The sequence below is a fragment of the Sus scrofa genome, chromosome 4 (assembly GCF_000003025.6).
Source record: "Sus scrofa isolate TJ Tabasco breed Duroc chromosome 4, Sscrofa11.1, whole genome shotgun sequence".
NCBI lineage: Eukaryota > Metazoa > Chordata > Mammalia > Artiodactyla > Suidae > Sus > Sus scrofa.
The window spans coordinates 123,365,447-123,390,193 of record NC_010446.5 but is presented as its reverse complement, the minus strand read 5'-3'; the positions used below and the strand labels follow the sequence as shown (position 1 = coordinate 123,390,193).

At 40.9% G+C, this 24,747-nt stretch overlaps 1 protein-coding gene across 1 annotated transcript; it reads right to left on the bottom strand.

Moving 5' to 3' along the window:
- Positions 64-18,996, bottom strand: GCLM (glutamate-cysteine ligase modifier subunit). The gene is made up of 7 exons (XM_001926378.4): positions 18,504-18,996; positions 14,437-14,502; positions 13,049-13,133; positions 9,787-9,846; positions 8,157-8,359; positions 6,441-6,555; positions 64-4,145 (listed from the first exon to the last, which is right to left on the bottom strand). Exons 1-7 carry the CDS (start codon positions 18,627-18,629, stop codon positions 3,976-3,978), a joined length of 825 nt encoding a protein of 274 aa, XP_001926413.2. The 5' UTR covers positions 18,630-18,996; the 3' UTR covers positions 64-3,975.

The window sequence follows — 24,747 nt, the reverse complement described above, 5'->3', positions numbered from 1 at the left end:
AGGCTTATTAAAACACACGAGGCTTTAAAAATAATGGACCAAAACACACACCCAAATCTTATATGACATTTTATACATTTATTCATTGCTGAGTGATACATATCAAGGTTTCTGGTAGTGAAACTACACACAGTCATATCCTAATATATTTAGGAGGTTGGGGCAAGTTTTTATCTTTTATAAAATGTGACTTTCACACCTTACCTCTTCTTGTCTTACTAGAAGCCATTCCTTTCTCTTAAGAACAAGCTCTTGAGGAAAGTGTTTACACTGAATTTCTGAAGTTCACCTGTAAACTGTTCATCATTCCATATAAGTGTATTTACAAACCAGGCCACAGCCCACACCCCATGCTCTGATCCTAATCTAAGGCTAGTTTCTTCGAGGGAGCCTTTCTTGTCCCTGTCCTGCTTCCCAGCGGTCCCCTTTCTTCCGCATAACTCCACTTCCCTTTCGTCGATTCCATTATTAACACATGCAGCCGTTTATTGCTCTTGTTCATGTAGAGGTTTCTCTGTCTTCCCAAATATACTTATCTGCTCTTTGAAGAGAAGGCTATTTTCATCTCTGTGTCTATCTGCCAACACCTTGCACAGTGCCTGGCACACAGTAGGCATTCAATAAATTTTTGTTGAATGAATGTATGAATAACCTGGATATTTAACTTTTTTCATATTTTAAAATCATACTCAGTTTGAGTTTAAATAGTTCAAAATCAATATAATGTTCCAAGATGATTACAACTACTGAAAAACTCAATTAAATATACAGCTCACACTTTAATTAAATAATACAAGTAAAATTAAAAACTATTATAAACATCTAATAATGCTTTATTTTTTGCCTTTACTTTACAGTACACTACTAAAGACACATAAAAGTAGAATTACCTAAAACACTCCCCCCTCCTAAGTATATTTCTAACTCTGAAAACTATAAAAAAAATACAAGTTATAGTATATATTTTTAAAAAATAAAACAGACATAGCCTGCCACCCACTTTATGGGAAAACAACAGGTACAAGTTCTGGTATGTTAGAAACTTTGAAAAAAATAGACTTGGAATCCTAAGTTGGTCTGTTTGAATATGAAAACACAAAGTGACTAGATTCTCATTAAAACAACTTCGAATTCCTCTAAATGTACATTTGGCAGGACGGTGAACTGTCAGCCAATATCACATATATATATGTGTATGATACATATATAAATTGCTTATATCCCCAAATATTAAGAATACTGGATGGAAAAAAATGTTCTAAAAAGAGTCACAATTAAATGAGCCTTAGACCTTTTATCACTGAAAATCAAGATCTTATTTCAGTTACTATTTGGCTCTGGAACGGAAAAATCTGAATCATCCACTCCAAATAGAGTAACTTCATTTTTCCATTTCACACACAGCTGTCTAATCTTTTCTGTGAATGGAAAAATTATTAGCTAGTATTTGTGATTCAAGTTATAGCGCTGGCCATTCCTAAATGGACCCTCTATGATTACACTGGCACAACACGGTCTTCGTAATTTACACCATGTGAACAGTTTTTATAAGACACCTCGCTCCTTTTGTTAAATACAGTTTCTTAGATGAAAGTTCAAAATAGGCTCATCACAAAGCAAATTCCAAGTTACAGTACGTTGTGTTGAAGTAAGGCTCCAGTGTATTTTGGACATGTAATGACAAGCAAAAGCTTGTCAGGTTTTCCAGAAAAAAAGTCACGTGAATTCTTTCTACCTTAGGTCTCTGGATACACATCTCCCCCGAAAACAGATGTTATACACACTATCCGTAACTGAGGCGTTCAGTGATTATTTGGTAGTATTACCACTCTTTATTTTATGGCTTTTAAACATTAAGTCCTTCGATATTTGAAAAGCATTCACTATATTCTGAAAGTTCACCAAAAAAAGAAGTGAATATAGGCTTAGAAATGATAAAGCCTTTAAAAAATAAGGTTTTTTTTTTTTAAAAAAATGTTATTCAATAGCAGAAATTAAGGTATTGAAGCAGAACAAATTCATTTTAAAAAGCCATGCATGATCCCCCTCACAAAATGAATTTATAATCTCACTTCCTTGTCAAAAGTGGAGGGAAAAAAACACAAAAAAAGCTCCTGATGAATTCTGGATATATTAGCATTTCTTCTATTTTCAAAATAACCTTTCAAACATTCACTTTTATAAGTCCAGGGTTTAAAAAAATAACCAATGAGATATTAAAGTTCCCTCTTAAAGTATTTTGTCCAATTTACTATATAGGCTTAAATTAAACCAAGTGTTTAAAGACTTACGTTACATTAAAAAATGTTGTACGTTTCCAAATAAAAAAGTTAACTATATACATTTCATACCATCCCATACAATTAATATAAACGCTATATGTAAGGCTTTAGGAACCTCAAAGTCTAAACAAGTCTTTGCAGGTAAATCAGCTGATTTCACATTTCAATTCTAATGATCAAATTATCCAACTAGTAAACTAGGTAACTAGAAAACTTATCTTACCTAAGATAGAAAAAGAGTCTAGCGTATTTATTTTGAATATGAAACCACAGCTCTCTTCCCTAAGTTGAAAACATGTGGGCAAAATTCGTTTTATATATTAGTTTATCTATAATTAGCTTAGTTTTATAAGCCGCATACTAAAATACATGGTTTAGGAGTATTAACTGAGATATAAGGGATTTTTAAAGAATTTTGCAAACCATTTAGGTTATACATAAAAATTTATGGAAGTACAAAGACATGTATATCAAAGGTCACAGCTTACTTATCTGCTATTTTCTGGTTCTTAAACTAATGAGGAGTCATATTAAATTATCCGTAATCTCTTCTAGCTCTAAAGTTTTGGTTATATCATTTTGTTTTTCAATAGTTATAGATTTTTTTTACCCCCTTTATTGGATTTTAGTTCTTTGTAGTTGATTACTAGTGGGGAACAAATATTGCATATTTTACCAAGCCGATTCTTTTTTTCCCCCCTGCTCATGGCATATGGAAGTCCCTAGGCCAGGGATCGAATCTGTGCGAGAGCAGCAACCCAAGCCACAGTAGTGTCAATGCCAGATCCTTAACCCACTGAGCCACCAGGGAACTCCTCAACTGATTAATCCCTGTTTCCCCTCCTCTCTCCAGAGCCTAGAGTGCCCAGCACATTTGGGTTTGTGCTCAATATTTACTGAATATTCTTGAATGGGTAGCAAATTATTAAGAATAAATCAAGAATTAAAAAGAATCTGGAGGTTGACAATAGTTGCTTTTATAAAACCCCCAAACAATAATTTCAAAGCTTCTAGTCTCCTTTACAGATTTACTTTGGTTTGTCTTTGTAATAATAGCAAGAGCAAATGTGGCATAAGAATATGAGGTTAAATCATTACAGGTAAACTACCAAGCAAGGACACATAAGAAAATTTAAGTTTCCACTCATGTAATGAAGAAAGGGATTTTATTTACAATACTAGTTAGTAGATCCCAGCTACTCCAAGTTACTCCGAGATATAATTATCTTATCAATGTCAGAAAAAATATCTTCCACTACTTCAGTTTTAACAAATGTAATTAAATTGATTAGTTATACTATAGAATAAGAAGCAATTAATGAGTTTTTTAGAAATAAAAATATGTATATATATATTACCCTGATGCCTAGGCCAAAATAGATCTAACAACAAATTTTCTTGATTTCTACTGTCATAAAAATAAAGGAAAAATATATTGCAAGTATTTTCTTCATAGACAATTTCAACTAGAAAACAAGAGTTAAATGAAAACAATACAACGGTTCAGGTGAGTGAACTGGTATGGAAGCAAGAGAAGGATTCAAGCTCGACAGATAACATGTCGCCAAATACTAACGACAGAACATCTGCCTCAATGACACATTTTACAGGCAGGAATTTGATTTCCACAGTCTCGACTTTATCTTATATTCAAGGGAGACACGAGTCAGTGGGTTATGACGCTGGGTCCTGGTTAAGAGCTCTTTCTCTTAGCTTGCAAGATGTAGCCTTTGGATTTGATGATGCCTCTGCTCTTAACAATGACCGAGTACCGCAGTAGCCACAGGGGCACCCACTCATGTGCCTCGATGTCAGGGATGCTTTCCTGAAGAGCTTCCTGGAAACTCGCTTCCGAAAGCAGTTCTTCGAACAGACAAACCAACAGCAAATGAACCCCCAAATCATTAAATTTGAAAACAAGCGCACTTTACTATGTGGGTAAGCATTTAAGTACAATAAAAGAAACACCTTAAAAGTGAATATAATTTTATATATAATTTATAGCACACATTTATCCTTCATGTGTGCTACAAATCCAAACCAGAAAATCAGAAAGACCCAGGCAGTTCTTTAGAGAGTATCCACCCCCGTAGCTCTGGCAGTTGAATTCACAATTGTGGGTGAGTGGAGCCTGAACATCTGTGTTTCTGGAAGACCTCCGGGTGTCTAACATACAGACAGGGACAATTCAGGAAGGCACAAGGACAAAAAAGTACCCATGATCCTACGGACCAGAGATGGCATTTCCATTGCCATGTATTTATGTACACACATACATTACACATATATATGTACTTATCCAGATCTTAAAAACTAGAAATCATATTGTGATTATATGCTGATTTACCTCTTTTTTCACTTACATTATGAATATTTTCCCATGTTACTTATTCTGTGAAAGGATCATTTTAAATAATTCTCCCAATATTACATTTCATAGACATCCTAACTTATACATTTTCTTATTGTTGGCCAGAAATTAATTTTTCCTAATATTTTGCTAAAAAAATAATGCTTGATGTACATGATGAACATGCTGTGTTTTTTTTTCCTTTGCTTCTTAGGGCCACATCCGAGGCACATGGAAGTTGCCAGGCTAGGGGCTGAATCGGAACTACTGCTGCTGGCCTCCACCACAGCTACAGGAATGTGGGATCTGAGCCGAGTCTGCGACCTACACCACAGTACACTACTAAAGACACATAAAACTAGAATTATCTACAACACTTCCCCCTCCTAAGTATATTTCTAACTCTGAAAACTATAAAAAAAATAATAGACAGGGGTGGCCATAAAATAAAAAAATAAATAAATAAAAATAAATCTAATTACTTGTGAAAGCTGGAAAGGGAGGCAAAAGACACTGTCTCTTAATTTTGGGATGATTTAATGGGAACCAAAAAGAAAGTAAAGTTTCAGACTGAAATACTAACGTTTCAAACGAGAGAGCAAGTACAGTATAGTGGAAAAAGGCTCCAAATTTGGCCAGGACCTAGGTCCAAGTTCACACTTTGCCCTATGCCAGCTGGGTGACCGAGGGTAGTTTCTTAAACTCCAAGGCTGTATTTCCTCATCAACGAAACGTCTAATTTTGATTGTTGAGAGGATTACTGATAATCTCTCTGAGGCAATTTGCATGATGCCTGGCATTTGAGGAATAATAACTTAAAAGTCTCCTCCTCTACTTCCTACAAAACATTTAAAAAAAAATGATAATGGGGCAGGCTGCTAATAAACAGTATAAAGTCTTAGGAGGTTACTGATAAGCATCCGAAAAATAAACTGAATCAAACCACCAATATAATGCCATCTTTTTAGAAATGGAAGTAAAAGCTGAATTTTTTTTTCTCCAGGAATCACCTATAAAATACAATTTCTTCCAATATTTATTAAACTAGAACTTTTATAAAAATGTCATGGAGATTTAAAACTTAACCAGATATCTCTCACCTATACTAAAAATACTGTTTCATAGAGCCTGTATATTTACCAAGTAAAACGCCACCTCTGCCCTCTAGAAAATGGAGAAGAAATGAAAATGGAGTAGACTGCTAATAAATAATACGAACTGCAAAATATTCTCTTCGCAGCTTTCCAAGTTATCTTGTAAAACGTTGATAGTAAAGGATTCTACCAAAGGCAGACAAGCCATTCTCATTCATCAAATGATGTTTCTGATTAACACCAATTCTATGTCTTGATAGTTATGATTAATAAAATACCTAATAATCAAAATACCCATCCTAAGATGCTTAAGTTTCAAATTAAATTTTATCTGCTTCCTTGTCCAGGTGGGTATCCTCTTTAATAAAGTGGCCCTTTGGTGCAACCTTTGCTGTACTGGACAGTATTACACATGACACTTTAGAGAAGGTCTTAAAAGACCTTTTCTGTGTAGCTTAATGTTGATAAACCTCAACAGGCTGGATGTTCAGGGCATGAGCACTTCGCTCCTTTTCCATTGGTACAAAGACAAAACGAAAGGTTTCTGAAACTAAAATAAAGTGATATATGGCCTGAACTATTAAGAATAGTTCTAAATGACAGCACAGTACTTTTATCACTGTACACAGTTAAAAAGGAAGTTTTAAGAAGTAGCTTCTTATCAGATAACGGCTCATGATCAAGTTCTATAAATGAAAATCTCAGGCTTCTTACCTTTCGGATCATTATGAGTCAACAGCTGTATGTCAAACTGTTTAGCAAATGCAGTTAAATCGGGCGGCATCACACAGCAAGAGGCAAGATTAACTTGGTTACTGTTTGGTTTTACCTAGAAGTGGGAACAAAGCAAAAACACCATGACTTCTCCACTATATTAAGTACCATTAAAAAGTAGAAAGCAGGAGTTCCCGTCGTGGCGCAGTGGTTAATGAATCCGACTAGGAACCATGAGGTTGCGGGTTCGATCCCTGCCCTTGCTCAGTGGGTTAAGGATCTGGCGTTGCCATGAGCTGTGGTCTAGGTCGCAGAACGTGGCGCGGATCCCGCGTTGCTGTGGCTGTGGTGTAGGCCGGCAGCTACAGCTCCAATTAGACCCCTAGCCTGGGAACCTCCATATGCCGTAGGAGCGGCCCAAGAAATGGCAAAAAGACCAAAAAAAAATTAAAAAGCAATAAAAGGACTCAATTTTCAAACATATGAAATATCACATTCTATAGCACTTAAAGTTTATAAAATAATTTTACATGAATGTATTAATGTGTGTTCCTCTGACTCATGCTAGTGGGAATAAGGAAAGGAAAAACAGCTCCATGAGAGGGAAAAAGCCAATATAATATGACACTGTTAAAAAGTCTCACGCTGGGAGTTCCCGTCGGGGCACAGCGGAAACAATCCATGGGGATGCGGGTTCGATCCCTGGCCTTGCTCAGTGGGTCAGGGATCTGGCCATGCCATGAGCTGTGGACATGACTCGGATCCCGTGTTGCTGTGGCTGTGTGGTAGGCTGGCGACTGCAGCTCTGATTTGACCCCTAGCCTGGGAACTTCCATATGCCGTGAGTATGGCCCTAAAAAAAGGCAAAAATAAATAAAATAAAAAGTCTTGTGCTAGAGCCTGCCATCTAATACATCGATGTTGGAAAGATGATTCTAAGTGTGATAGTTCCAGCTACAGAGGAAAACACATCTTAAAGACAGAGGATCGGATAGAAATGATAAGTATATTTAATGTTAAAGTATAAAATATGGTTATTAATCAGACACAGTTGAAAAAGAGAAGAATGAGATAATTTCTAACAGGTGCTCTGGTTAATTTATGGATACATTTCAGGTGGACCTGAGCCACATGCTGGCGATCGCCAAGTCAACCTTTCTCTAGGGTCTTCCCCGCCACCAGACACCAAAAGCTCTGGAGAGGAGAAGACGGGATGAAGTAGAAGGAATAAAGAAAAACACAGACAGTAAAGGTAAAATACTTGTAAGCAACCGCCCTAGCAATTTTGGAGGTTATGAGGCCAGAGAGCAGCAGTGATTAATCTATGGTTCCTACACCACATCAAGTTGTATGAACTGCAGGTCATATGATGGATCTGTAAACAACAGCGAGCAAAGTAGTTGTTATATACGGTATTCTTTTACTTAGGAAATTACAACCGTGTACTAATAATACCTAAAAAAAAAACAAAAAACAAAAACCAGTAATATTTCTATCACATACTTAAAACTGAAGGAAACAGCCTTAATTCATTTGGCTCTGAGTGCTTCAACACACTTTTTCCAGTGTTTTCGTCAAAGCCTGCCTCAAAACTCCCACATACAGGACAGTCACCCCACAGTGGTGTCCACCACGGGCGATGACGATGACCCGGTCACAGCAAAGACCGTAAAAGACAGGCTCCTCGTGGAAGGCTCGCGTCACGACGTCCTTTACCTGTGCCCACTGGTACAGCTGCTCCAACTGGGTTTTGTCCAGATCGGAGGTACCTATAGCAACAATCTTTTTGCTCTGAACTAAGTCTTGCAATTCTTCCCAGTAAGGCTGTAGATGCTCCAAGGACAGATGAACCCCATCTTCAACAGGAGGCGAGGCGATGATCACAGAGTCCAGCTGCGCCACACCCAGGACTGAGCAGGCTGGTGCGAAGAACAAGGGGGCAAATGTCCGGTTATAAGAAAAATGGGGAGTTCCTGCCCTGGCGCCGTGGAAACGAATCTGACTAGGAACCATGAGGTTGCGGGTTCAGTCCCTGGCCTCGCTCAGGGGGTTAAGGATCCGGCGTTGCTGTGAGCTGTGGTGGAGGCCGGCAGCTATAGCTCCAATTAGACCCCTAGCCTGGGAACCTCCATGTGCTGTGGGTGAGGCCCTAAAAAGCCAAAAAAAAGAAAAAAGAAAAGTGGGTTGTTTCTTATGTCCTTTAAGCACCCCCACTGAATTCTGTCCATAGAGTTCACTAGTATTCCATACAACAGGTTATTTCACTGGGTCTCATAATTTACCTGTCATTAGAACATTCCCACTCTTTAAACAAGCCTAAGTGCCATTCATCTCCTTGGTCCGTGTGGGAGACCAGTGGGTGTCTTTGAGCTGCCGTCCGAACCACAGCTACCAGCAACTCCTCTTTCTGGGGAAGAGGCCCCTTGTCTCCCAGGCCCCAGGACTTAATGGTAGCTTCTGACCTGTCTATAATTGGTAGTCATAGCAAAGAATAAGACTGAGACTCTGCAAAACTGAATTTATGTTCTTAATTTATATTTATAGAAGTCAGTAATTCTTTAATTTCTACAAAACCAATTTTAAGAGTTTATTTTATTTTTATTTTTTTTTTGTCTTTTCTAGGGCTGCACCTGCGGCATATGGAGGTTCCCAGGCTAGGGGTCCAATCTGAACTGTAGCCGCTGGCCTACGCCAGAGCCACAGCAACGCGGGATCCAAGCTGTGTCTGTGACCTACACCACAGCTCATGGCAACGCCGGATCCTTAACCCACTGAGCAAGGCCAGGGATTGAACCCGCAACCTCACTGTTCCTAGTCGGATTCATTAACCACTGCGCCACGATGGGAACTCCAAGAGTTTATTTTTAATGATTATTGTTCACTCCACAGTTATATTAAAGTGCTATTTATGTTATTGTTCAAAGTATATAAATACTGGAAGAATGTTTTCATAGGAAAAATATTGAATAAGTATAATGCCATAGTAACCTAAGCAAATATATATCAAAATGCTTGTTTTTGCTGTTCCTGTTTTGACATAACTTGATATAACACTGGTGTAATTTGTTAAGAATACAATTAAGGAGAATTTCTAACTCCAAACATGTAGTTAACATTTAATTATGTATGTCACATCTTTTACATTCCCCTTCTATATCAAAATATGATCCTACGTATGATGTGATTCTACCAAAGTTTTAAGAAATTAGACTAGAACTTTAAAAGGTAAAACTGGAATGAGCTCATTTTCTTTGTTACCTGGACCTAATGAACACAAGATATAACTAATACCCCTAAATTAATTTAAAGTCCACTATGAAAATAAAAAAGTTAAAATTTTGCTTACCCATGTCAACTGCACTTTTAGTCGATGATGAAGAGTTTGATCCTACAATGAACAGTTTTGCTGGATAGCAAAGAAAACAAAACAGATTACTATACCTGAGTAACATCCTACCACACAGCAGTAACACAGGTAACAGTACTAGGATGACAGATAATCCCAAATGAATTATTTTTCCTTTCCTGGTTGCACTGTTTTATAGTTTTCATTTGAAGACCTAGATATATATTTTCCATTGTTATTTTAAAATTACAATGGAATTGTATATTTCCATCATGATTTTAAAATTATAGGCCAGTTGCCAGCAAATATCTGTTTGTCAAAACAAGGCAAATATTAATTACCCATTTATTAGAAGGCGGGTCAGATATAGAAACTAAAATTACTCAAAATGTATATATGCTTTTATGAATTAAACATTCAAGGAGCATATTATAAGCTTTCTCCAATAAACTAAAATCTACGTAAAGACTAAATTAAAACTGTTGCTAATGAGAAGAAAATTGAAACAAAAAAAAACCATCCCCAATCCCACCTTCATAATCCAATCATTTTCACTCACTAATTTATTTATTAAAGTATAGTTGATTTACAACGTCGTGTCAGCTTCTGCTGTACTGCACCATCATTTTCATTTTTAGACATGACATTCAAATTTTTGGTTATATTGAGCAGGGTATATTTTGTTTTCTACTTCTATTCAGTTTACCTTTATGTAATAAGTGCTTTTTTACATCTCTATGCAGTAGTTATCTTAAAATTTTAAAAAATCGTAATGGTAACACGGTCACTCTAGGAATGAGGAAAACCTCTAAGAGTAGAAAGCCCAAAATCAGGGAGTTCCCGTCGTGGCTCAGTGGTTGAGGAATCCGACTAGGAACCATAAGGTTGCAGGTTCGATCCCTGGCCTTGCTCGGTGGGTTAAGGATCCAGCATTGCCGTGAGCTGTGGTGTAGGTCAGAGACGTGGCTTGGATCTGGCATTTCTGTGGCGGTGGTGTAGGCCAGGCAGCAACAGCTCCGATTAGGCCCCTAGCCTGGAAACCTCCATATGCCATGGGTGCGGCCCTAAAAAGACAAAAAAAAAAAAAAAAAAAAAAAAAAGAAAGAAAAAAGACCAAAATCAAATTGGTCAAATGGTCTCATCGCCGAAAGCAATTACTGTGTGGATTTTTATGTGCTGTGTTTTTAATAACTTTACATATTCATTTTGGACGGCTCGTCGGGTATATACCTTATTAAATGATTTCCTGCTTTCTGAACATTTACATTAACTCCAGCTTTTTGTTATCACATAAAATGCGAAAACAAACGTCAATGGTAACTTTTTGTTCAACTTTATGCCTGAAGCATTTTCGAAGGACAAATTGGCCAGAAATGCGATTAGGAGTCAAAGGATATCATCTTTTCTATGAGTCTTATTCTATTTACTTACCTCCTATTTTATGGAAGATTTGTACCAGTTTACCAGACCACTAAAAGCGCAATTATTCTCCTAACAATATGGGATATGCTGTCTTTATATATATATATATGTATGTATGTATGTATGTATGTATGTATTATATAAAATTTACTTACTTATTTTAAGACTTTGGCTTGATCCCAACTGAACTTTATTTTATCTAAACTCACTGTTCAAAAATCTGAACTTACTCAGTAGACAAATAGGTGGAGTAATAGGAAAGCGAGAGAGAAAATCAGAAAGGGGAATGCAGAGAAAACAGGGTTAATGAAATACCCTTATGTAAAGTGCCCAGCAATCAACATATACAACAAATTTTCCTTGCACATTTCTTGTGTTTGTCATTTCCCTTCTACTGCTACATAACCTTCCTAACACCCCTGGTCTCCTCACATGACTTCGCTATTTAAAGGCCATCACAACGTCATTACCAGGTGAGCGCCAAGCTTCACCACTTGATCCAAGCTTAGCTCCTGTAATTATACTCCATAAAAACACTGCCATCATTATCCCTCTGGCCATGAATTTGTGCCATCCGAAATGGTTCTCCCTCCGAAAGATGCACCATTTTTAGGGAAATGGAGAGTAAAGCGCATCGTATGTGGAGAATTTTTTTTTAAATGGCCACACCTACAGCATTCATGTGGAGAATTTTGATACTTATCAAAAGTCTCAAGCCTTCGAGGAACTGAGGACACTTGTAAGAGCTCCAAGATGGGGCTATACCATGAAGACCTGCAATCAGCTACGGAGATATGTTGCCTTGACTCCCTTTCCAACACAAAGAGCAATGTGAACTTAAAGAAGTGGGTTTTGTAGCTGGCTTCCTAGTTCAATCACTTGCTTGCTGTATGACAACTTTCAAGTTACATAACGTCACTCCTGCAATGGGAATGATAAACCTACCTGCAGAACTGTTTCAAAAATTATATGAAGAAACAGACCACAAAGTGTCAAGTACAGTGCCTGGTATACACAGCAAGATTCGACAATGGTAGTTATTGTTATTAGAGTCAAAAGACAATGCGCCATCTCATCTTACATGTCCATCCCAATAATCGTAATAATAAAATAAGCACGAGACAACCACATAAATAACAGCTACCTGGCACTTACTTTGGGCCAAGCCCTGTGTGAGGTGCTTCTTCTGTTCATCTAATTTACAAAGAAGCCTGTGAAACAGATGTGTCCCTGTTTTATAAATGAGGAAACTGAGCTCAAAGAGGTTAAATCATTTGTTAGCCCAAGATTATATCATTCAGGCACCTGCACATGCAGGAATTTCCATCTAGTTAAGCCAAGCACTTGGTGATCACACTGTGCAGACTGTAAGCTGAGGCCGGAACGGTGCACCTTTTCATTCCTTGAGCTCAGCACTGTCTCTAGAAAGTAGGAGTCCCTCGGTACCTCGGTCAGATGGGTGTAATGTGCGTTGTACTTCTCTTCATGCAACTTGTCCAGACTTCTTTCCAGACTCCCAGGCAACCTCAGCCATTGCTTGGCAGTGTCACAGCGGGGAGGGAGGGTTTGCACCTGCTCCGGGCAACAGCGCTCTTGGCCTGCCCTTAGGCCTTCCACTGCCTACTGCTCTGACGTCTGGTGCCTTAGCTAGCCAGGGTGTCACCAAGAGGCGGAGCCAACGGTGACCTCCTGCAACAGCCTCTGTAAAAATCTTTCTATTTCCCACACTTGGTGACTGAGGTGCCCACTGCCAGAAGCAAAGAAAGGCTCATTCCCATGCCCGACACAACCCACTACCACCCACCATGTAACAAGATGAACTGTGAAGGCTGGACCTTACCAGAAACTTTCATTTCTTCTCTTTCATCGGGATTTATTTTTTCTACTGCGTGAGACACAGTACATTCCAAGACATCTGGAAACTCCTATAATGAACAGATAATATTTATAATAAATATAACATGAATGCTTCTAATTAGCTATATATATGTTCGATTGTCCGTAACACTCTTTAGAAGCACAGCACCCCTAAGACAATAGGGGTTTTTACCTGAGGTCTAGATGGGATTCATAAGGTTTGTAAAGCCGTGAAAAAAAGGTGAAGTGTTTTGTGTGTGTGTGTGTGTGTGTGTGTCCATTTTCTGGTACAAAGTATCTCCTTTTGAGGAGACAGAGGGATGTATGATCAAAAACAAACAAATAAACAAACTGGATGGTGTGTGAGGCGTTTGAAGTACTAGCACAGTAAATGTAATTTTACTCAGAAAAGAAACTAACGAAAAATAATACTTTCCTTCTGGAAACTGACATGTTAAAAACTTTCTACACAACAATCACAAACATTTTAAGCCAAAATATCTATATTTTTTTCTGAGTGGATGAAACGTAAAGGCCATTACAGTGCATAATAATGAGTAATGAATGAGAGAAACGATATAACATGTTGGTACATATAAACCACAAACGTACTAACTCATATTTACAAGATTACAAGAAAGTAAACAGTGAGGCCTGGCCCGGGGTTCCAGAGCACATGTCAATGCCCGGCACACATCCAAAATTCACAGGTCAGGCATAGCGGGAAGGGCCACGGCCACTGCAGAGACCCAGAGACTCTGGGAGATGACGTTAACGGGTGTCTGTCCGCCTGGCAGCTGCAGAGCTACCCGCCTGCCCGAGGCTAGGGCAGCAGTTACTTCCAGCACAGGTCGTCTTCATGCTTTGAAAGGGATCTGCGTATCTGTTACAAGTCCTTGGCTGAGCGACTTCTCAAGAGTGGTTTACAGCCGAGTGTGTTGTATATTCACATGCATGGCACCAGCCATGGACTGCAACACAGTTCCTGACGCTTTCATTAGACACTGACATTTAAAAATCATTTCTGATGACCATATTTTGGGTTATATTCTACCAGAGCACTCAGCACTAACCCAAACTGTTTTAAGGTCATTCCTCTACTAGACCAAATACAACCCGGAACAAAAGACTCGGGGGGCAAACTGCGGTGGGAATCTTGGCCTCCTGTCCAGTTGAAGAGCTGATGACGGAATCCAGATTTTCGCTTATGCCTACGCCTGCTGGGTCAGGCTGCCCTCGCGGCAAATCAACCACAGTGAGTTTCATGCTCATTGCCTCTTAAACTTCCCTATCAAAACGGAGGAAATTCGTTCCCTGCTTATTTCCCTTTCTTTCTGACCTCCGTGGTTTCTGCATCCACCGAGCACTCACCCTGACCAGATCTGGGCTGATTTGGGAACTCCACTCATTCAAGGTCTTTTGGATACAGTCTCGAAGCTGTAAGAGAAAGGCATTTGGAAACATTAATCAAACGCGACACATTTTTCTGTACTTCTCCAAGAAGACTGCATGGCTCTGATAAACAGGAAAAATAAGATATCCGTAGGAAAAACCAAACCCAAAATTTTAATTCTGCAAAGTTTCTGTTTCCTTTAAAGAAGATCAATTTCGACCTGTTTTTATCCTCCTCTTAATTTATCTCAAGTTCTTGACCTAAAGCAGTAATCTAAGCATTTAAAAGTATTTTTGTATCTATGAAAATGTAAGCAAACTTTTGAAAGTTAAAAGCATTCGCAATGAAACAAAAACTTGTGTCAAGAATAAGGCCCATAAACGTAGCAATTTGGATTCAAGCCCAGGCAGCCTGACCAGCACGACATTAAACACTATGCAACATTCCTAAAGACAAATGACTCTCTGTGTGTGGCCAGGGAGACATCTACATCAGAGTCACCAGTGGTGTTTATTAAAAATTTAAATTCCTGCAGTTCCCACTGTGGCTCAGCAGGATAAGAACCTGACATTATCTCTGTTGAGGAGGCGGGTTCAACCCCTGGCCTCGCTCAGTGGGTTAAGGATCCGGAGTTGCCACAAGCTGCACCGCAGGTCGCAGATGCACCTGGGATCCCATGTTGCTGTGGCTGTGGTGTAGGCCAGCAGCTGCAGCTCCAATTTCACCCCTAGCCCGGGAACTTCCACATGCTGCAGGTGTGGCTGTAAAAAGGAAAAAAAATATTTTGAAATTCCTGAGCCCCATCCTAGACCTGCTGAATCGCCCTCTAAGGGAGTAGAACTTTCAATTAATAGGCATCCAAGTACTCAAAATGTACTCTAAAATCTAGGAACCACTATAGTCAGAGCCTGTGGAAGTCGACTTGTAAAAAGTCAGTCCTTAGGTTATTTCCTAGCACTTAGGGAGACTGTCCATCTGTCTTCAATGTTTTCTTACGTAAATAAATACTTTTTTTTACCAGTATTGGTGATTTGTAAATTCATTAAACTGTCTACTTATCTTTTATCTTTCACGACAGTGTATTTCAAACTTATTTAATAGTTGTCCAAAGTAAGACATACACTCACGTAGTGAGTAAGGACCTACATAAATACAACAGAACAAAAATTCACAAAATGGGATTTATGCGTGTTACATGCCAGATACTCCGATGGCTTCTATTAATAAGAAAACCCGTACGCTGCCCATGACTCACTATACTGATTTATAACTACGAATGGCCAACACTAGCAGTTTGAAATCACTGCCCTATAAATACCCAGGGCACGGTGCTTTGCATTCTGTTGGCGATCGACGAAAAAAATAAATCAGTAACTAGAAGCACATTCCTGAATTGCAAAAGCACTTTCCTAATACCAACAACAGAGACCAAACTTCTGAACCCACTACCTGACCCTTGATTACTTATGATAAAAACTGATACAGGCGCTTTGCTGTTCATATCTTAGTAGAGATAATTACCAGTTTATCAATTCAAGACATCAAAGTCATCTATTTAAGATTTATAATCGACAAGAACAATTTATGCGCTTTCCCCAAAACCAAGATGAATTCAGTTCACAGGGTCTGTGTCTTTGTGGAAAGTCTATTTATAAAAAAATTTAAGTCAGAATCTAATTAATTAGCTGATAATCATTCTAGACAGAATTACAAGTCAGTAGTCTTTGAAAAAGTAACAAAATTTGAGGCAGCAGGACTGACTAGAAGTTAGCAATTAATTCTATCAGGAATGCTATGGCTCAAACCCTCAAAAGGATTTTTAAAAATTTTCATATGGAAGGATGCTTGATTTGCATGCTGGCCTCTCCTGACGAATTTCTCAATTCATGAAGATGGGCATGTTTTCAAAATGTTCATGCTTCTGTGAGGACAAATTATAGAAAAGTCCAATGTTATAATCATATGAGAAATTCATTGACTATATCACAAATCTGGTGATTTTTAATCCTTTATGTTATCGATAGTGAGTAAACATTAACTGTGCAATTTCTTGGCCTCTGCTCTCTTCATTCCATTTGTATCATATATACAAAGCATTATGGAGGATAAGTATCACAATTTAGTGTATCATTGGATCTGAAGTTGTGTAAGAGTTTAAAAAAAATGCCATACGGCTGACCCTTACAACAAATAACTGCTTGAAACGGTCCTAAAAGGGCCCATTTAAAAAAATAAGATTTGATTTCATAAAATTCTAGTGAAATAAAAAAAAATATCGGCTGGAGTTCCCATCATGGCGCAGTGGTTAACAAATCTGACCAGGAACCATGAGGTTGCCGGTTTGATCCCTGGCCTTGCTCAGTGGGTTAAGGATCTGGCATTGTTGTGGCTCTGGCATAGGCTGGCGGCTACAGATCTGATTAGACCCCTAGCCTGGGAACCTCCATATGCCGTGGGTATGGCCCTAAAAAGACAAAAAAAAAAAAAAAAAAAAAATGGCAGAGATTGCAGAATAATTTTTTTTTTTTTTTTTTTTTTTAACAGCAGCACCTGTGGCATATTGAAGTTCCAGGGCTAGGGGTGGAATTGGAGCTGCAGCTGTGGCCTATGCCAGGGACTGAACCCACATCCTCACAGAGTCAACATGGATCCTTAACCTGCTGGGCCACAATGGGAACTCCCAGAATAATTTCTTCAAAAAACCAAACAGAGACTTTTTAGGAAATTTAATGATCTCTCCATCCAATGGGTAAATTTTCTCAATACTGAGTGATTTATTCAGTTTCTTTTTTCAATGAAGTTAAACTGTTTCAAGTAGCATATCCCAGTTTAGGGCTCTGGTTGTTACAAAGTTCTTTACATAAAAACAAAACATGCCTCTCCTAGTCCAACTAAGCTGTCATGTTTTCTCTACATATGTCCGCGTATCAGGTGTTCCTCAAATGTTTTCAATTTTCTCCAGTTTTTGTCCCTCTTATGGGGCACCCAAAATATCACACTGAACCACAATTACTCCTCTGAACAATGTTTTTCAAACTATGGGATGTGACATTACTATCTTAAGAAGTCAAGTTTTAAAAAATTAAAATAAGAAAAAAGTCAGAACACACAGTATACAGAAAACATTTTCATGAAAACTGTGTGTGGTGTGTACCATGAATTGGACTGTAAGGCAAAATGCATTTTTTACGGTGGTTGCAGTCAAATTGAAAATGACTACTTTAGCATGTGATAAGTGAGATAAGAGACAAAATTTCCCCCAATGTGATCAGTATACATACAAATTACTGCAATGAACCATAAGCCCTGGAGAAATAAAAGATCTAGTACTAGACACAGTTTTTTATCTTTGGGAGAAATAGTACACTCAGACGTGGTTAAAAAAAAAAAAAACAAGACATACAAACTGAGCTGCATCCTGGACACAGAATATGCTATGGATTCTGATTCCTATTAAAGCTACAACCAAGTGTCCTCCTCTCCTGATGGGTCCTCCTCCCAACACCAGGCCTTAGGTCCAGCTCACACTCAAGGGGTATGCCTTGTGTTAGTTCATAGCATATCACCAACATCTCAGAGCTGAAACTGACTAGGAACACAGCTTGATAACGTCGTAACAGGACACAGTCTGTTAATTTTTTTTTAATCAAGATTTGTTTCTTTACCTGGACACCCTGGGGGGAAGGGAGCGAGGTAGGGAGGGACGATACATGGGCCCTCTCGGATCCCCTAGTCCGGGAGAGCGATCCAGTAGGGTGGAGAGCTTGGTCATCAGCCATGAACACTGATGAGGCGTCACTCGGATGAAATCGCACCTGCCCAGTTTTTTAAGACGCTCTGCCCCAAAGCAGGTTCGGATGCGACATCCCGCGGTCAGCGGCCCCAGCCTCCTCCCGCCGGCAGAGCCCAGGTGCGCGCCTCGCCCGCGTCCCCTGCGCGCTCCGAGGCCGACCACCTGCCTCCGCCTCCCGGTGCTTCCCCGCCTCTCGGAGCCGCCCGGCCCGGTCCGCGGCCTGCCCCGGGAACCCCGCGTCGCCGCCCTCACCTCCTCGCTGTGTGTAGACGGGCACTTCTTCCGCAGGCGGCCCCAGTTGAGCAGGTTCCCCGTCTGCAGGTGCAGGGTGCTGGCCCGCGCCAGGAGCGCCCCGGCCGCGCGGCTGTCGGTGCCCATGGCAGCAGCTGACGGAGCGGGCCCGGCGGCCGCAGGCAGGGAAGGAGGCCCCCGGAGGCCGGAGAGCGGAGCGCGAGGCTCTCGCTCCACGCGGCGGGACCCCGGCCTGCGCTCGGGCCAGAGGGCGGTCGGGCGACGGCGGAGCGGCGGCCGGGGAAGGACGCGCCAGTGGATGCGGCTCCAGCTACTGCGGCCGCCGCGGGAGAGCTGACTCCCGCTAGAGCAGCCGTTTCCAGGAAGACAATGACTAAGCAGAAATCGCCGCGGAGAAAGTGCTTCGTAACCGTTACCCGTCCCGCGGCGGGGCCGGGCCGGGCCGGGTGGGACGGGGCGGGGCGGCGAGCGGGCGGCGGCGCCTGCCCGCGGGTGACTGGCCCTCTGCCTGCGGCGGGCGTGGCGCTAGGCGCCGGGCCGGCGCGCGGCGCAGGGAGCGCGGGGCGCGCGGGGCGGGGCGACCGGCGGGCGGGGCGGGGCGATCGGAAGGGCGGGGCGGGGCGCCCCCTGCAGGTCAGAGGGCGGGGCGCCGGTCCGCGCCGCCTCCACCCACGGCCGCGGACGGCCTCCCAGCCAATGGCCGGGCACGCTGCTGATGCCCTCACACACCTCTTTAAAAAGACAGCGACGGCGTCCACGGAGGCTTTGAAATACTGGCGGTTTTCAGTTCTCAGAAGCGGGTGTTAATGCACAGGACCCCCTTCTCCTTCAGATCTGCTTTGCTACCGTCTTCCTTAGTTCATTTCCTTTCGCCAGGGCTTTCCCCCAAACGGCTCATTTCCCTTCCTGTCCTTGAATTGAAGGTCTGTTGATTGACACTATTTTGCGGGCCCGTATGCGAAGTCAAAGAGTGAGACTTAATCTCTGCCCTTGAGAAGTTTAAACTCTAGTTCCAGATACAAGGCCAATGAGTAATAATATAAGAATATCGTAGTTTCCAGATGAGTTCAGAGTAAAGAGAGCACTAAAACCCGGCAGTCCGGGGAAGATATGACTTGTGACTATTCCTATTAAATTTCAGGTGCGGTAGACTTGGAATGAACCTCAAATTTAACATTTATTGAGCTTTCCTCAAAAAACTTTTACTTATGTTGAGAGTAATCACATATAGTAAAAAGCAAAATGCTGTTAAAAAGAGATGAATTTCAGTTAGTAAATATTAGGAGAGAGGTTGGAAAGCAAGCTCCTTCTAGGAAGAGTTAGAAATTGAGGCTGATCTTGAGTAAATATTTGTTGCTGAATGAAGGTAAGAATTCATTGAAGAGGAGTTCCCGTTGTGGTTCAGCGTTATGAACTGACTAGTATCCATGAGGATGTGGGTTCGATTCCTGGCCCTGCTCAGTGGGTTGAGAATCTGGTGTGAGCTGCAGTGTTGGTCACAGATGTGGCTGGGATCCCCTGATGCTGTGGCTGTGGTGTAGGCCTGCAGCTGCAGTGCTGATTAGACCTCTAGCCTGGAACTTCCATATGCTGAGATTGCAGCCCTAAAAGGCAAAAAAAAAAAAAAAGAGGAACTCATTGAGGAAAAGATTAATCCCAGAAGCAAGAATAAACAGGGGCCATTTTAGTTAACGGAAACATTTGATTCTTATTTTTTTCCTTTTTTTTCTTTCTTAAGGTCACACCCGAGGCATATGGAGGTTTCCAGGCTAGGGGTCAAATCCGAGCTACAGCTGCCGAACTACGCCACAGCTCACAGCAACGCTGGGTCCTTAACCCACTGAGCAAGGCCAAGGATGGAAACTGCGTCCTCATGGATCCTAGTCAGATTCGTTTCCACTGCACCGCTATGTCACTGAAACATTTGATTCTTATGCTGAATTTGCTTTGGCATCATTTTGTGACTTTTGGCATATTCTCTAATGCCCTGCAAATAATAGTAGAATAAAGCATAGAGGTTATACCTTTGAAACTATTAGATGTGCCTTCTTGCTGGCAATTTATATAGCATGTTGGCCACCGACAAATACCTGTATGGCTTGCAAATCTGAGTTTATCCAGTACTGTTTATTTGAACTTGGAAAAGTCACTTTATCTCTGTGTTTCACTTTCTCCAGTCTGGGCAGGTAATAGTTTAAGCTATATTAAATTGCTGATAATTGACTGTTTTTTCTTGAGTCGATAACTAAGTGTGGTACTGCTGTCCTGAAGGGTGTGCGTGTTTTCTACTTCAATAGATAGAATTTAAAATTGAAATTGCGGAGTTCCCGTCGTGGCGCAGTGGTTAACGAATCCAACTAGGAACCATGAGGTTGTGGGTTCGGTCCCTGCCCCTGCTCAGTGGGTTAACGATCCGGCGTTGCCGTGAGCTGTAGTGTAGGTTGCAGACGCAGCTCGGATCCCGCATTGCTGTGGCTCTGGTGTAGGCCAGTGGCTACAGCTCCGATTCGACCCCTAGCCTGGGAACCTCCATATGCCGCGGGAGCGGCCCAAAGAAATAGCAAAAAAAGACAAAAAAAAAAAAATTGAAATTGCATTAAGCCCACTCCTTTCCCTCCACAATTCCCGACACTGAATATGGTCAATCCTTTCAGTTTTTGTCTGGCTGATGGGTAATACATGGTATCTCAATAGTCCTTGATTACTAGTCAGATTTTTATTGTTTTATGATACATTATGACCATACTCTGTATAATTTTGCATCCTTTTAAAGTTAATATTGTATGGTAACCAGTTTCCCCATGTTATTATACTGAATTATTTTCTAGTCTCTGTTAACAGACAAGAATATTGCTAATTCTTGAGGCGTGGGTTGGTTTCTGTTTTTTGGGGGTTTTTTTTTTTTTTTGGTCTTAGAACATATTTAATCAAGGCAGCTCTCACACATCTATTGATAGTATGTAACTTTTTGAGACAGACAAAGTTTTAGTAAGAGGTGATGTAGACCTTTAAAAAAAAAAAATCCACAAGGGAAGTTTCTTCTCTCTTGGGTCCTGCTTCTGTAGCAATTTTATGGAGCATGTTAGATAACATTGCATCCCTACCTTTTCATAAAGCACTGGAGGCTGTTATAAAGTTATCTGAGTTAGTGGTCTGCCAATGAGACACAGACTAGAGGGCCTCACAACTCTAGAAATTCAATGCTATGTTATTTGATGACGTCCTCTGGGGTGGGACTCTTAAATTGCCACTCAATCGACAGATTCCTCCTAGCATGCCTTCCTGTAGAACATAGCCTGGAAGCTCAACCCTGTCATTCATTCTCAGAATCCCCTGCAAGCTGTTATTCTAGGTACACCTTAGATCACGTAAATTCCATGTACTTGTTTTGGATTTCAAAGGTAGGAGTGCAGTGGAGGGCATCTTCCTGCAATCTCGGCTTCCCAGTGTGCCAGCCTAAAAAGGCGTCACAGGAACATTCAGCACAAAGAAGTTTGTAACAGCCAAAAAACTAAAAACAGTCCTAAGCTCACTAAGAAGGGTTGTTCACAGGACATAGAATTACATGACAGGAGTTCCCGTCGTGGCGCAGTGGTTAATGAATCCGACTAGGAACCATGAGGTTGCGGGTTCGGTCCCTGCCCCTGCTCAGTGGGTTAACCATCCGGCGTTGCTGTGAGCTGTGGTGTAGGTCGCAGACGCGGCTCGGATCCCGCATTGCTGTGGCTCTGGTGTAGGCTGGTGGCTACAGCTCCGATTGGACCCCTAGCCTGGGAACCTCCACATGCTGCAGGTGCAGCCCGAAATGGAAAAATAAAGAAATCAATAAAAATTTAAAAGTAATATATATGAATATCTCAACTCGGCATCTTCTAACATGGACAAATTTCTCATTATCTCTCTGAGATTGTATATCTCATTATACCCCTATTTTAGCTCTGAATTTCAGCCCTCATGATAATAAACACTGGAAACTTTGCCTTCGCAGTTGCCACTCAGAGTTCTTTTCTGGCCAGGGAGCCAGCCGTGGGAAAAGAGCATCATCCAGTTCAAGTCCCTTCACTTCACCGACGAGGTTCTGACTGCAGAGAAAGTGCACAGCTTGCCTAAGGCCCCTTCGCTGCTGACCGTCTGAGCCCCGGCCCTGTTGCCCTGCTCCCTGGACCCCTGATTCCCCAGCAGCAGGGGTTTCTCCAACCCCTTCAGTTTTCTCAAAGGCAGTTTGTCCCTTAATGGCAAGCACGTTGCTGCGACTTTAGTCGGTGCCTGTCGAGATGGAGGCATCGTTGGAAACGGTTAAGACAGGGTCTGGGTTTCCACCTCCCACTGCACACTGCTGCTCAGACTGGCTGCTCACCGTCCACCAGTCCCCAGAACAAGCAGCCACGGTTTCATGAAAGCCCGAGGTCGGCTCAACACTAGCTCAGATTTTAAATATAACCTGTACAGAATTAGCAAGTATCAGCAAGTTTCAAATGCATTTAAAGGTAATTTCTTTCATCCTCGAGAATTTCTTCAGGGATTTTAGGTGAAACTTTGAAGAAAGCAACCAACATACCAGAGACTATATGAAACGACGTTTAGAAATAACTAGAACTAAAAGCCAGCAAGTACAGTTTTCTTGCCAGAAACTTTTAGAATCCTTGTGCCAATAGTCTTGTTGTTTTTTTCCAAGTAAATCATGCAAAATAAAAAGGGGATTTATCTACTTTTATGACAGTATTTATTGAGCTATATATGCCATACATTGTGCTAAGAATTGTATACGCATCTTCTCATTTACATAATGACTATATGACTTGGGTGCTAGAATTACTTCCATTTCATAGAAGAAAAACTGGGGCTTCAAGAGAATAAAGAACTTACGTCAGAGTCACAGCAACGCGGGATCTGAGCCACATCTGCAACTGACACCACAGCTCACTGCAATGCCAGATCCTTAACCCACTGAGTGAGGCCAGGGATCAAACCCGACACCTCATGGTTCCTATTTGGATTTGTTTCTGCTGCGCCACGACGGGAACTCTGTATACATATTATATTTGGGATTGTCAAATACAACTGTCTAGTAGGAATTAAAAACTGGCAGCTGTGGACAGCCAGGCAGGTTATCTTGGTGTGGGAGTGGGGACTGGAAATCTACCTTTTAAACAAGTCTTCCAAGGGTGTCCTAGACTCACTATAGCTTGAGAACCACTGGTCTTGGATGTGTATTTTCTCTGACATTTGATCGCAGGACAAGTCACTTTGTGAAGGGGTCCTAAGTTATTTTGCCCAGCATTTCTTTTTTAAGAAATATTTAATTATAAAAAGAATGAAATTTTGTCACAGAACATTTGTAATATGCAGAAGAGTAGAAAGAAGAAAAATCATTTATACTACTCAAAGATACCTACTTTTCTTTTTTAAATACATATTTTTTACATGACTCCTTCATACTCAACAACTGTCTTCCTTTTCTCTCTCTCTTTTTTTTTTTTTTTTTTTTTTGTGCTATTTCTTGGGCCGCTCCCACGGCATATGGAGGTTCCCAGGCTAGGGGTCCAATCAGAGCTGTAGCCACCGGCCTACGCCAGAGCCACAGCAACTCTGGATCCGAACCTCATCTGCAACCTACACCACAGCCCACGGCAACGCCGGATCGTTAACCCGCTGAGCAAGGGCAGGGACCGAACCCGCAACCTCATGGTTCCTAGCCAGATTCGTTAACCACTGCCCCACGACGGGAACTCCCCTGTCTTCCTTTTTTCAACTTAACATGATAGCACACATTCCCTCATGTTATTAAAACTATTTTAAAGCATCATTAACATTTTAAAATCAGCATTCTTCTTATGACGAAGTTAATATGTTTATTATAGAAAGAGATAAAAAAGAGGGCAAAGTGCATAATCCTACCATCCAAATGTCACCATGGCAACTATGCTGTATCACTGTCTAGAATTTTTTTGCATTTAAATGATGCATATTTATTTTTAAAACGAAACATGAACATATTGAGTCGTTTTCTAATCTGTTTCTATTTACTATATTGTGACTATTTGTATCTTAAACACGCATAACACAGAATTTTCTATGTATTCCTGACAACGCTGATTAGTAGCATTTCTTTTATTCTCGGGGACTTAAAAATGGTCTTTGAATCCTTCTTTTGTCATGTAATTCTATGTCCTGTGAACAACCCTTCTTAGTGAGCTTAGGACTATTTTGCGTTTTTTGGCTGTCACAAACTTCTTTGTGTTGA